The 12,567-nt window shown below is 36.1% G+C and overlaps 2 protein-coding genes across 2 annotated transcripts in view; one reads left to right on the forward strand and one right to left on the reverse strand.

Annotated features, from left to right (window-relative positions):
* LOC109543110 (phosphoserine aminotransferase) overlaps positions 1 to 10,213 on the reverse strand; it is a 65,828-nt gene extending 55,615 nt beyond the window's left edge. Inside the window, exon 1 of the mRNA XM_048670612.1 lies at positions 10,043 to 10,213. Within this exon, the coding sequence (XP_048526569.1) occupies positions 10,043 to 10,090 (48 nt within the window). The 5' untranslated portion in view covers positions 10,091 to 10,213. The remainder of the gene's footprint in view (positions 1 to 10,042) is intronic.
* Positions 1 to 12,567, forward strand: part of LOC109539162 — a 95,851-nt gene that overhangs the window by 1,766 nt on the left and 81,518 nt on the right. The window lies entirely within an intron of this gene.

Genomic DNA, 12,567 nt, shown 5'->3' on the forward strand with positions numbered 1-12,567 from the left:
CCCCTAATTCCTTGCCACTTTACTTCGAGAATCGTTGCTGCACATTTAGCAAAGGAAAAATAACTCCAAAAGTCCCCAGAACATTTTCACTACTGTACTCTAAGTATGCAATAAATCGTACGATTTTTCGACCGCAACCCGGTTCCACGCTTCCATTCACGATGTCTGGTGATCCTCAATAATTGGCCAACAAATCGGCCAAAAGTGCGAAGTGTAATACCGGCAAGCAATTTATCATCTAGGGAAAATAATCTTAACTTTTTTGTCTATCCTGCTGAGTTATAAAATTCTGTGAATGAATCCAATGGTTCTTGACTTCAACTAGCTTATTGAATGGAATTGAAAATTTTTATGAGCGACATTAGTCAGATAAATCGTAAAGTTAACCGTTTCTCTTAGGATCTCAAAATATATGAAGTGGATAACTGCTTATTCTTGATAGGGGTAAAAAACTTCGAATTCTGAATCTGTATCAATCTATTTATTTTCTTTCTTTCACTATTTTGAAACTCTAATTTTCATTCTAATTTAAAAACGATTGGATGTTTTTTTAGTTTTATTTAATGCTGTCTTGATTTGGAACAAAACTGGTGCTAAATTTGTGTTAAATTTTATTGCCCCGTTCGGCTAAGTGCGAATCGAATCGATAAATCGCGCAAAACAGCATTTTCCTTGTTGCCCTAGAAATTCGCAGCCAATCACGCACAATGCCTTCGAGGTGGCAAACAAATTTATGTCTCAATATTTTCGTTTTCTTCACAAACAAGACAAGTGTTTGAGTAAGAAATCCCAATTTGTCCGCATATGGAAATGTCGCGTTTTACGACGCAGGTAGGCACTTAACGATAACTAAGGTGTTGTTTGATATTTTCCGTAATATTGGGTTGAGATGATCATGAGTGGATTATCAGCCAAGGAAATAAGATATACAGTTGAGTCCGGATATAACGAATTTGAAAAACGAACTAAAACTGGTTCGTTATATCCGGAGTTCGCTATAAGCGAATAATAAACAAATAATAATAAATACAAAAACACGTGGTGTATTTTATTTCGTTATTTTTACATAGAGTAGTAGAAGTTAGTAGGTATAACTAAAAAGAACACAAAAAGATAAACAGAACACAATTTGAAATATACTTCATAAAGTCTGCAACTTTTGGTTTGTCCACTTCTGCTGCAAAAATAGATGTTATTTATGTAGTTTTCAAGATCACAAAATTACTCCCAGATATGATTAGGAACTTGGCGTGATTGTAGAAATTCAGAAAATTCAGAACTGGTTGGAACAGCATTAGTAGTAGTAGTGTCTACAGTAGAATCAATTTCACCTAAATCGTCATCTTCCTCATTATCGCTTAAAGCTGTAGATGAGGTTACGGAGTCTATAATTTGCTCATCGGTCAACATTTCTCTTGTGAGAATGCCATTATCAATGCTCACATATTCGAAGAAATCGAAATCACTCAATTTGGTTTCAACTTGTTCTTCGACAAAATTGTGCACATCTTCATCTGAGTTTGTTGAGCTGTTGTTGAGCGTGGAAGTTCGTTATAAACGGAAAGTGAATATACAACTTACCCAAAAAGCGATCGTTATATCCGGAAGTTCGTTATAAACGGGATCGTTATAACCAGTAAAAAAATACGTTGGCTTTTATGGATGACGTTTCAATTAAAGGAGAAAAGTTCGTTTTAACCGTAAGTTCACTATAACCGGGTTCATTATAAGCGGACTTTACTGTATTTATATATAAATGTAAAACTCAATTGCGAAACTTTGAAAGGCCACCTTGTGAACATCACGTCGGCAGATCGGCTTTGATTAGTTCAACTCCCATCTGGTGTTGGGTAATAGAAATGGGGAATGCTACAAGTACATCGACGCAATCAAAAGCCTTTGTCAGATGGCGCGAAACAACAATGTCTGCAACATGCAAATCATTTCTTTGCCCATTATATAAGTTAATCGACGTCACTTCGAGGCAGGTCATAGTTCAGCATCTCAAACGGATCCAAATAAATAAATCCCACGAAATGCGCCAACGGTATCTTTAATACCGAGCGTTCTCCAATACGAATACCGATGAAATATCTCTTGTTACCACTCCAATTGTTATTTGAAATCTAACCTAACATTTAACGCCGAATCGTGCACCGGAGCGCTATCAGCCCGGTTTTGTGACTGTATTTCGTATCTCTGATCTCAGCTCAAGTCGAGATTCGATCTTTAAGGTTCGTCGTGACCCAGGCTATCGTCGTTGCTGAATCATTTTGTTGAAAGCATCAGGTGCATTTGATAACGGAAGTGCTCTTATTATACTTTGCCTCTATTTACCATCCAACTTCAATTTGATGAAGACTCAATTCTGCTTCCGGTTCTTGCTTTTCATTTCATTGTTCTTTAGTGGATTTTGGCTTCTAGCTGTTTTTTTATTTACAACAGTTTATAGGATTAAGTGAACGAGTCGTGATGAGCGCAAAGTTTCTTTTTTTGCCAAGACCAAGACTTTTGCAACACTCTTAAAAAATCATACGAAAATGGAATTCAAACTCCCTCAGATTATTTGTTGATATATAATTATTATCCTTCAACATTATTAAACTATTCTTATTGAATTAATTTGATTTCATTTTACGGCCTACTTGGACTTGAATTGTTGCCGTTCTCTGAGTTATAACTCATTGGTTAATCTGGTATAACTCATTTACTAAAGCGAATTCAGGCTTTAGGAGATCCGAGATTGGAATTTTAACACCTAAAAAGTCACATCATTTTTTAACTGCGCCGTTTTTCCAGCACCACCGAACTGAGTTATTGCGCCAAGGCGTTGAGTTGGCGCACCAAGCTAGTTGCGCCAAGTCCTGAAAATTCACTGAGTTACCCAGGCGTACATGCGCCCCTGGTCTTGGCCTTTTTCAGCTCATCAGTAGATTTTGATGATTTTGTCATCGAACCTCATAGGTTTTCATAATCGGATATAAAGGTTAATATAAATTTGAGCAAAAAATTATGCATACAGAAGTAATTAATTTTTTGCTGGGCGCTTCGTTGACCTTGCACAAAAGCTGAAAAAAGCTGGCTGTTACTTCGCATTTGAATAGTTCGAACCTCACGGTATATTCTACTTTCCTTACAGGACATTCCGGTCTATTCGGGGGCACCGAACAATACTGGTACCCATGATATACTTTTCTACCTGGTCTCAAATTAAAGGAACCACCGGAGGCACCCAAAACTTAACCAATATTCGTGGCCTGACAGATCGATGAGCGAATTTACAATTTAAGTGGAACCACACACAACAAAAAAACTGGATCGAGGTTTAATGTTGACCCGACGAAATAGAAAAGCTCGTCCTTAATATGGGCCCGGACCCATGGCAAAGTGGACAAAAAAATAAATTAGTTTTTTAATTTGATCGACTTTGCAGGCTAAAGTGGACTTGGATGGTTCTAGAAACGTGAACTAGTTGCATCCGATTCCAATTTGTCCGGGTCAAATTAATCTGGATTGGAATTTCCGCAAAATTACTTTGGCTAATAATCATTTGTGGAGTGACGATTTCTAATTATGAATAATAAATAAATGCAAAATGCCTCTAGGTGATGGAAAGAGGAAGACTCACTCATACATTGGCCGTCTATGTCGCCAGACTTATCGTATTGAGACTTTATCGTCGATGCGACATTGGCCAAAACACACGAAAACTGTTTGAAAAATTCATTAGCAACGCTTTTCGCCGCAAAAGATTCAAAACTCTACATTGTTGAACATTACTTTCCTCTAGCTAGAACCCTTTACATGAGTTCTAATGACGGCGCGATTGTGTCCCACTATAATCTCGCTTCGTTTGTGATATTTTCTCTCAATTAAAGACTGGAATTGGAAAGCTCTCGTGTTGACTCCCCTGGTTAACACATTAAATAAAACACCTCAACCAGGATATGTTCCGTACAGAAATAGATGCGCACCGGCTCATTAAAAATGTATTACTGCGGGATGGTTTTATATGTTGCAGTAATAAGCCGGTATAAAATTCTCATTAATTTAACATTAGGTCTCTGCCATTAAAAATCAAAACCGATTTTCAATTTCCAATAGATATGGCATGCCAGTAGCGACATTTTCAGACATTTATTAAAATTGGTTCACTGATTCTTTGAAGTTCGCTTCGATGGCCGAGCTTTTTCTCGCCATTTCAAATTAATATTTCTATTGGGTCATGTTTATTCAGTTTTCCCGGCTACGACAACGTTTGTGGCATGGAATTGATTTAATTTTTTTTACTGCAAACCCATCCATTAGATAGTTTCAAGAGCCAACGATTCGGATTAGCCAAACGAAACCAATTGAAATCTCCCAAAAATCAAACAAATTGAAATATGAAACGGTCCTCAAGCCCGATCGGGTTTTTTCGATAGAGGATCGCTGTTTTTTGTCGGGTAAAGTTTACACTCGATGACTTGCCTAATTCGGTTTTCAAGGTAATTGTTTGTGAGGATCTTTGTGCGATGGCCGCCCGAGGTGACTTGTCAGAATTCGTTAATAAAGCTGGGTTTCATCATGTTGTGTCCAGTCTTTCTGTCACCGCAGCCTCGTTGGAGACCATCAAGTTCATGGTTGACATGAGCTCCGGTTTTAGTGGCTTATTCTACTTTTCGATTTGTTGCCGCAATATTAATTAACTGGTTTCTTCTGTGTCCGAGTTTGCTTTATTAGGTTGCTTTTCTATCTAGCTGGTTCAGCTGGAAGCAATCTAGCAAACAAGCACTTCCTTAAAGTTAATTGGACAATCTTGGGAAGGTAAAATGCTTGCTGGAAAGTCTCTGGAATGAAAGTCCAGAACTGTAGGTATTTGACGAAACAAAAAAGGCACTAATAAAACTGTCGGATTTTTGAAGAAGAAGAATAGAAGTGTACAAATTTTATTTTTCTCTATAAAATACCAATTCACAATTCACGAGCGCAGCCGATAACGTAGCACTTAAAATATTTGAAGTTGCTAAAGTCAGTTTAAATTTGCAGAATGCAAACAATTAAATAGAAAAATAAACTACTTTTCTTCTTCCTTCAGTTCCTTTATTAATTTGCTTCAATTGTGCAGTACTTGGCGTTAAAATGTGTTATTTTTGTCGTATAAAACCTGTAGTAGAATTGCGAAGAGAGCAGAAGAAAAAAATTAGGAACTCATACAAGATTTAAGAGGCGGTGGAGAAAATATGAGCAAAATTAACTGTTGCTCGCCCTCACAATATTTCCAAGCCATTTTCGGTCCCTGAAAATAACGCGCACACACACAAATGAAAAATATTGTCAGAATTATTTTCTAGTCTAAGGTTTCAAGAAGGCAAATACCTAAAGGAACGTAACGTTTTACCAATTATAAAGTCAGTTTTTCAAATGTTTTGCTGTCCCAAAAGAATTGATTGTCCCTCAAGAACTGATGAATGTTTTAACGCTTTATGAATTATAGTTTTTATACAACATGTTTTAATTGTGAATTGGTGTTTCTAGTTTATGTAAATTTTAAATCTGATGATGGCGCTTTTCTCTCGCCGAAACGTAATGAAATAAACGATATTCAAAATGTTTTACTTCACACTTTGACTGAGACCCAGGACAGAGAATATAATAACAATTGCACGCAATAAATCAAAACAAATGAAAAGGAATCAATAAACTGAACTTAGAAACATTAACAGAAACAGCCAACACTCGTCAACAAATCAACTATTAGTTTAAGTATTTTTCGATTCTTCCGCGAATTGCAACAATTTCGAGCAGAAAAATAACGGCAATTATTGCGTCTCTGCCAAAAAAAATTGGGACAGACTCTATACAGGTAATAACTGAAATGCGTTGAATATGAAATTCCAGATCTTTTATGAATAAGCGATTAAAAAACGTTAATGTGCATTTCTTATACTAATTTTAATAATGTTTCACTTATTGAATTTGAATCAGTGATTCCATCGCTATTACTGTTCTGTTAGTTTCTACCTAAATGAAGCAGTCAATTTATCCAACAAATTCGTGAGTTTCAACCTCATTATCGAGTCAAATAAGTCTCGGAGCGTCTATTAGCTGTTTTCCAAATGTATTTTCCTTTGATTCCCTTTATATTCTTTACAAGGCCGTAAACACTAGCTTATTGTAAGTATTGCAATTTACAACATTTTTACTCTATTTAAGGATTCCGGTTAAAGGAATCCGTTCATAACGTGGTCTCGTTATGGCATTTATAATGATCTAGGGTTGGTCTTCGCAATAAGAAAACAGTCTCAGCTCAGACATAAGAAAATATTGAATTTTCAGACTTGCTTTGGAGAATCTTCAAACTGCATTTTCAAAAGTATTATCCAGGATGTTGGAGAATCGCGTAAGCCAACTGAAACAGTAAAATCTTCACTTGATGGTGTTGCAAAAAATGAACAAATATGCACTTAAAACTTCAAAATATCGCTTTGTAGACTTGACAAAATAACGACCAAGAACAAAGTCATTAGTGGTTTAACTTCTAAAAGACTACAGTTTTTCGTATTGTTACTTGCGCAATAAATCATATCTAGTCTGAGCGGCTGTATGCAAATAATGTTGATTTTTTCCACCCCTCAATGCTGCTTCTGAAAGGGGTTTTATGCGTTTATAATGGTGCATATCCTTCACCCCTGTGGGAAAATGTTCTAAGTTCGATGCTTTTAATGGATTTACTAGGTTTCTTCTTGCTATTTGAGCTTTATGGAGTTCTTTTCTACCACTTTTGTAGTCAATAGGAGAGGCATAAGTGTTTAATACACTGTTTCTTGTATGGTTACATGGCATAATTTCTCACTGTTTTTCTCGTTAATTCCACTTTGGGTAATGTTTCCAATGGGTTAAATTTCCAAGGACGCATTATTCTCCCATGCTGTGAGATGTTCCATTGGAAAAAAAACTGAATACCAATAATGGTATGCAGATCAGGATGCTTCCAACAGTCAAATTGATACCTGCCTATTTAATAGCCAATCAATTTCCTTAATATTCTCGTTCTAGCAGTTTCGTTGATCTTTTAATTTCTCAGCAGACGAACAAAAGGGCCTCGAAACTACGTTCCGAGCTCGACTTTGATTGATCACCCGCTATTTTACTGAACGCAACTCTTTTGGAAGCAAATTAGTCAAGATTTGACAGCTCATAAAACTTCGAGCTAATGAAAATCAGGAAGGCAATTATTGTTATAGTTATGTTGATGGAGTCGAGTTTATTTCGGAGTGTCGGAAATGCCGCGGGTATGTTTGAATAGTTAAATTTGTTTCGGAAGCAGCTAATATGCACTCGATAATTAACCGATATTGTGAACTACGGGATTTTTATTCCACATTCCGCTGAAGGTTTTTCTTCCATATTTTTGTTCGTCTTTGTTTAATGTCAGTAAATCAGAGGCTGCAGGATCAATGGATTGCTCAACTCATATTCGATAACTAGATGTTGCTAGCAGAAAGCATTTGAATATTTGATTAATTGAAACGTGTCTAATTCTAATCGACTAGACACAAGTTGACACTGAAATAAATAAAAATACTTCAGGAGTCTTTATCATTGAGAAGGACCCTCAAGAGCAGCATCGTTTGAAAATTAACATCATTTGACTCAAATCAGCTTAAGAGCTTGAGCGCCTAAAACGCAGCTAAAAATGCGAATTGATATTACTGAAGATAATGTTAAGATAAGATAAGACTAAGCAGATGATTGAAGAAACTGTTTAGAAGCTTAGACGGTTTTCATTGGTAAATACATTTTTGATGATTTGAACGTGTTTTCCATGAGTCCTTGTTTGTGTGTGACTAAACATTTCGATCATATTATGTCTTCGAATTCTTAGGCATTTACAGTGGTAAGAAAAGTATCCGCTTGAGCCTCTAGTGAAGACTCTAAGCGTTTTCCAATGTTTTTACCTTCTTCATACACCGACTCTGATTAATTTTACTCGCTTGCCATGTTCCGCGAAAATAGACAGTACACGTTCTGGTGTTACTCTAATGCAAATGTTTATCTCCAGGTGTTAAATGTCTGCGAACTAATCCCCCCTGCCAAAAAGTGAAGCCACTTAATTAGGTTTTGGGTTCGGGTAATTGCTCGACATGTTTACCGAAAATCGACCAATCAGAATGATTCGTTTCTTTGCCAAATTGAGGCTGAGACAAATGTGCAAACTGTGATGTTCTGATGTCTCCATAACGGATTGTTTACAGGCAATTTAACTGATTCTCGTCCCATTGGTTTTCTGTTCGTTAAACTTCGATGTTAACAGGTGACAAATGGAAGACACGACCATTGTACATTTTCCAAGATTCGCGCCGAAAAAACCAATTTACATTAACAGAATTTTGTTCGAAGCTGGCGTGGGCTAAAGACTTACGAGCAGTGATTTCTTTGTGTCGCTCTCCGGGTCCATATTTATGTGTATCCCATACTGTCGTCCGATGCAAAAAAATGTCTCACAGCTGGTTGCGAATTCATTAGGGAGACGTTTTACACGGCCGGCCATTTTCTTATGGCCTTTTCATGCTCGGGATAATATAAAACATATTAATGCCAAGCTCAATGCGCGCACAGGCACGAGGATACAAATAGCTGAAGCTAAATGGGATCTTCTTTATGATAAATGTACGTTATGTGCGCCTTTTTCATTTTTATCATTTATATTTGTGCTTTTTTATCGAACGCTCCACACTCGATTTTACATAATCTCCAACTGAGGGCTCTCATTATTTTAACGGAATGATCGTTGAGCGTTAAAGTTTTCCATACGATGTAAATCCGGCCTACAAGCAGGCCGTTCTACGGTTATTTACACATGAGCGAATGTTTAGGGTGCTAAATGTAAACTTGCTGTTAATAAAATTGACTTTAATTTTGATTTTTTTGTCAGTGTTTATGCAAAATATTTAGGTAATTGGATACATAAAGGTACAGCCAATTAATGGTGAAACATACTTAGGAAAGGACAAAATTATTATTTCGATTTCTGTCGAAAAACTGAAAATTTCGATTTTTCAGAAAAAATCAAAGTTTGTTCAATGTTGTTTTTGAAAAATAAATCTCTCAAAACCCTTTAGTGAAAAACGATTTTATTTTCAGTATTTTGTGCGTTCATTAAAGAAGAGTGCGTCCTAAATATCGTCAAAAATTCATTCAAATCACATGAAATACCGGATTTTTATGTGCTTTGTAAATGTTGATTTGAAAATGAACGCTTTTACGCAAACTCTTCAATAAAAAAATTCCAAAGTTCCAAAGTAAAGCCAGTAGAAACTTGAAAGATTGACATTCTCCAGAAGACGTTTCTTTTAATGCAATTTTGGCGAAAACTTGCACCTAAATGTCTGATAAGCAAATTTCGTGTGCCTTTTTGTGATATAAAAACGAACTCTGTTGCTCCAAAAGTTCGGCATCATGTTTCAGTCGATTTTTCAGCAAAAAAAGAGGCAAAACCGGAACTCTTGACTGTTTTGACAAAAAACATGAAAGTGGAACCCATATTAGCATATCAGAAACGGTTATTTGGAGACAAGCTTCAAATGAGCTAGATGGAAAAATATAAAGCCGCCCAAAATATTGCCACAGTTTAAACATTTCTTGTGAAGGATTCAATGGTTAAATCGGAACCAAATCTACACAATCGGTGAAATGTTTCTTGTATTGAATACTGGAACCCCCATTTCCATATCTGAATCGGTTCTTTAGCGAAAAGCTTCAGATGAGCTTGAATTAAAAATACAAATCCGCTCAAAATATTCCTAAAGTTTAAAAATGAACTACGAAAGAACCAATCGCTCAAGCGATACAAAATCCACTCTACGAGTCAGTTGATGAATATGGGACTAAAAGTTCTACATTTAACCAGGGGAAAAGTAATGCTAAGCTTATCAAAAACTTATTTGGAATCGGCAAAGCAAAGAGAGAAATATAAAAAAATCCCTAAAACTTCAGTTGCTTTTCGGAAAAATAAACTCAGTTCAACCTAAAAGATTTATAGATTAAAGATCATTTTTACCAGCTTTCGGCATGCTGCCGCCCCATCCTCCATTTTCCATTCATGCATCCTCAAAAAGTTCAGTGCACTTTCACAAACTACCGCACTTGCCCTAAAGGGTCACAATTATTCTATATTTTCCATCTAAGAACGCGATTCACACGACACAAGGGATTATCGACCGATTGCGTCCACAATCGGTAGCAAACTGAAATTCATTCATACACCTTTTCGAAAAAAATACACCAAAGTACAGAATAAACATGATTATTTAATCATTTGTATGTTCGCACTTTCGAGTTTTCATTGCTCTGCTCTTGCTTGGCAGTTCGTTTTCAGTTTGTTTACTTGTTGATATTTTTGTAGAAAGTGCTTGTTCGCGTTGCAATATTTCCAAAGGCAAATTTCACGTTCCAACTTAACGAAAGTGCGCAACTACTAAACAAAAAACGCTCCAAACGTCGATCTTTCACTAATTTCTTTTACATTTAGAGCCATTTATATTTGTCTGAATTTCACTCAGCTGCAGTGATTAATGCACAACGCCAAAACTAAATTTAGTATCCGCATTAATTTGGTTTTCCTAAAAATATTTACTAAACTAAAATAACTAAAAATCGAAGAAATCACTTAAACATTATTTCAATAATTATTCCTGCACGAGTATATGATGAGGTGCGGCGCAGTCAGGCGCTATGAGTTATAACTCACCAGCTCACAGAACGGCATCAGCTCAAAAGTGCAACCCCACGCAGTGTAACCCTGGCCTACATCCGAACTAATTGGAAGTTTTGAAACATTTGACACGGTTTTTGATCTTTAACCAATGAAATGTTCCGTACTGAAAACTCAAGTAAAAAGTCTATAAGCATATTGAGGCGCCTCTTCGCTCGAAAACAATGTTCGAGCGCGAATACGCACTTGTAAAAAGTGCATTTTTGACTGAGAAAGTCAAAAGAAAGAGAACGAAAGTGACTGAGTAAGTACTTTCGAAAATACTTTTTTCATGGACAAGACAAAAAATGTCGATAATTTGGAAAACTTCAGATAATGAAAATGAGCAACACTCATATGCAAAAAAGGGCAAATAATTGATGTGCAATGAATATTGCAACTTCTGCGTATTCGTTAACAATTTCCTTCAAATAAAGGACATGTACAGGCTTGTTCAGCCGCCTCATTAAATCCGACACCCTTGCGCAGGAATTTAAATTAGCAATTAAAGGCCAACTACAAAAACCACTTTTACCAAACAGTTAGCTCTAAATACATCGGTCGAATCCATTTAAGAATCTAATTCTCTAACAAAAGACGGTTTTTCGGACGTGGGAAACAAAGTTAGGCACCGGGGAAAATATACATTTTGTTTTTTGTCTCCGATTTAATGAGCTTTTAAGCGAAGTTTACAAAAGCAGTTTGCGCGGACATGCAAACATTTTGAACGTGTTAGCTGGCCGACTGAACGATTATCCCTACTCGTCGTTTATTTGTTCCATTCCGCAGTTAATTTGTTTATTAGAGCTTGAAATAGCATCGCCATTGTCCGAATGTTAACACCTCTATACTGGAGAACAAATCACTTGAAATACATTTTCCTATAAGAACATAGCTGTATAACTAAACATTAATGCTGCAGATTCCTCTTCTATTGTGGGACGTGGCTAGGATGATCGTTTTTCCACAGTTTTCAGCTTTATGGCCCATTTAATGAACATTTAGCTCCTTATTTTAATGCTTTAAGTTTGCCACAATGTTCTGGTTAATCAAGATTGAAGCCACATTTTAGTGATGGCTTGATATTGGTATTTCAACTTTGATCTGCCCGTAACATCAACAAACAGAAACATGAAAACATAATTATTGGAAGCCAATTTGTAACTCAGTTATAAACTGCGCTGTCCTATTTGTTGATTTTGTGCTTTGAAAATATATTCACTGGGAATAACATGAAAACAAACCTGTTTATTGAGAGCCGTAAACGACTTTAAAAAGCAATTTTTTCGATTACCAGATTGATTGTACCACTATATTTATAAACACTGATCAATGTGCAATTGCATACTGCATTGAAAATTAATGGATTTTTAAAACGTTAGTTTTAAACATTCATTAAATTGAAAATAACGTAGTTATGTTGATGGAAAATACAATGTAAATTGCATCACTTTATTAATATTTCTGATTTTCCTAATGCACTTACAACAATGCAAACACATGTTTCATGTTTAACATGCTGCATCTTTTCATAGGAAAAACGTTGGGTTTAAAACCGTGTCTGTGTGGGTAGCAGAAAACAATATGTTATACTTTCATGTTACAATAGACCATTCATTCTAGATTGGACACCATCCACTTGAAAGCAGCACAATGCCCGAGAAGACTCGAAAATAAACACATATGTATGCGTTTTTAGTCTGCAACAGAATAATTGAGACCACACCAGTGGAAAATCATGTAAAAATCCCGCCATTAAGTATAATGAAAATATACAATAGAGATTTGCCATTATTTCTGAGTGCTCGTGATGGAAGTGCGTATAGTATTAG

The sequence above is a fragment of the Dendroctonus ponderosae genome, unplaced genomic scaffold, assembly GCF_020466585.1.
Source record: "Dendroctonus ponderosae isolate FM_Combo_2020 unplaced genomic scaffold, Dpon_F_20191213v2 Dpon_F_20191213_1, whole genome shotgun sequence".
Taxonomy (NCBI): domain Eukaryota; kingdom Metazoa; phylum Arthropoda; class Insecta; order Coleoptera; family Curculionidae; genus Dendroctonus; species Dendroctonus ponderosae.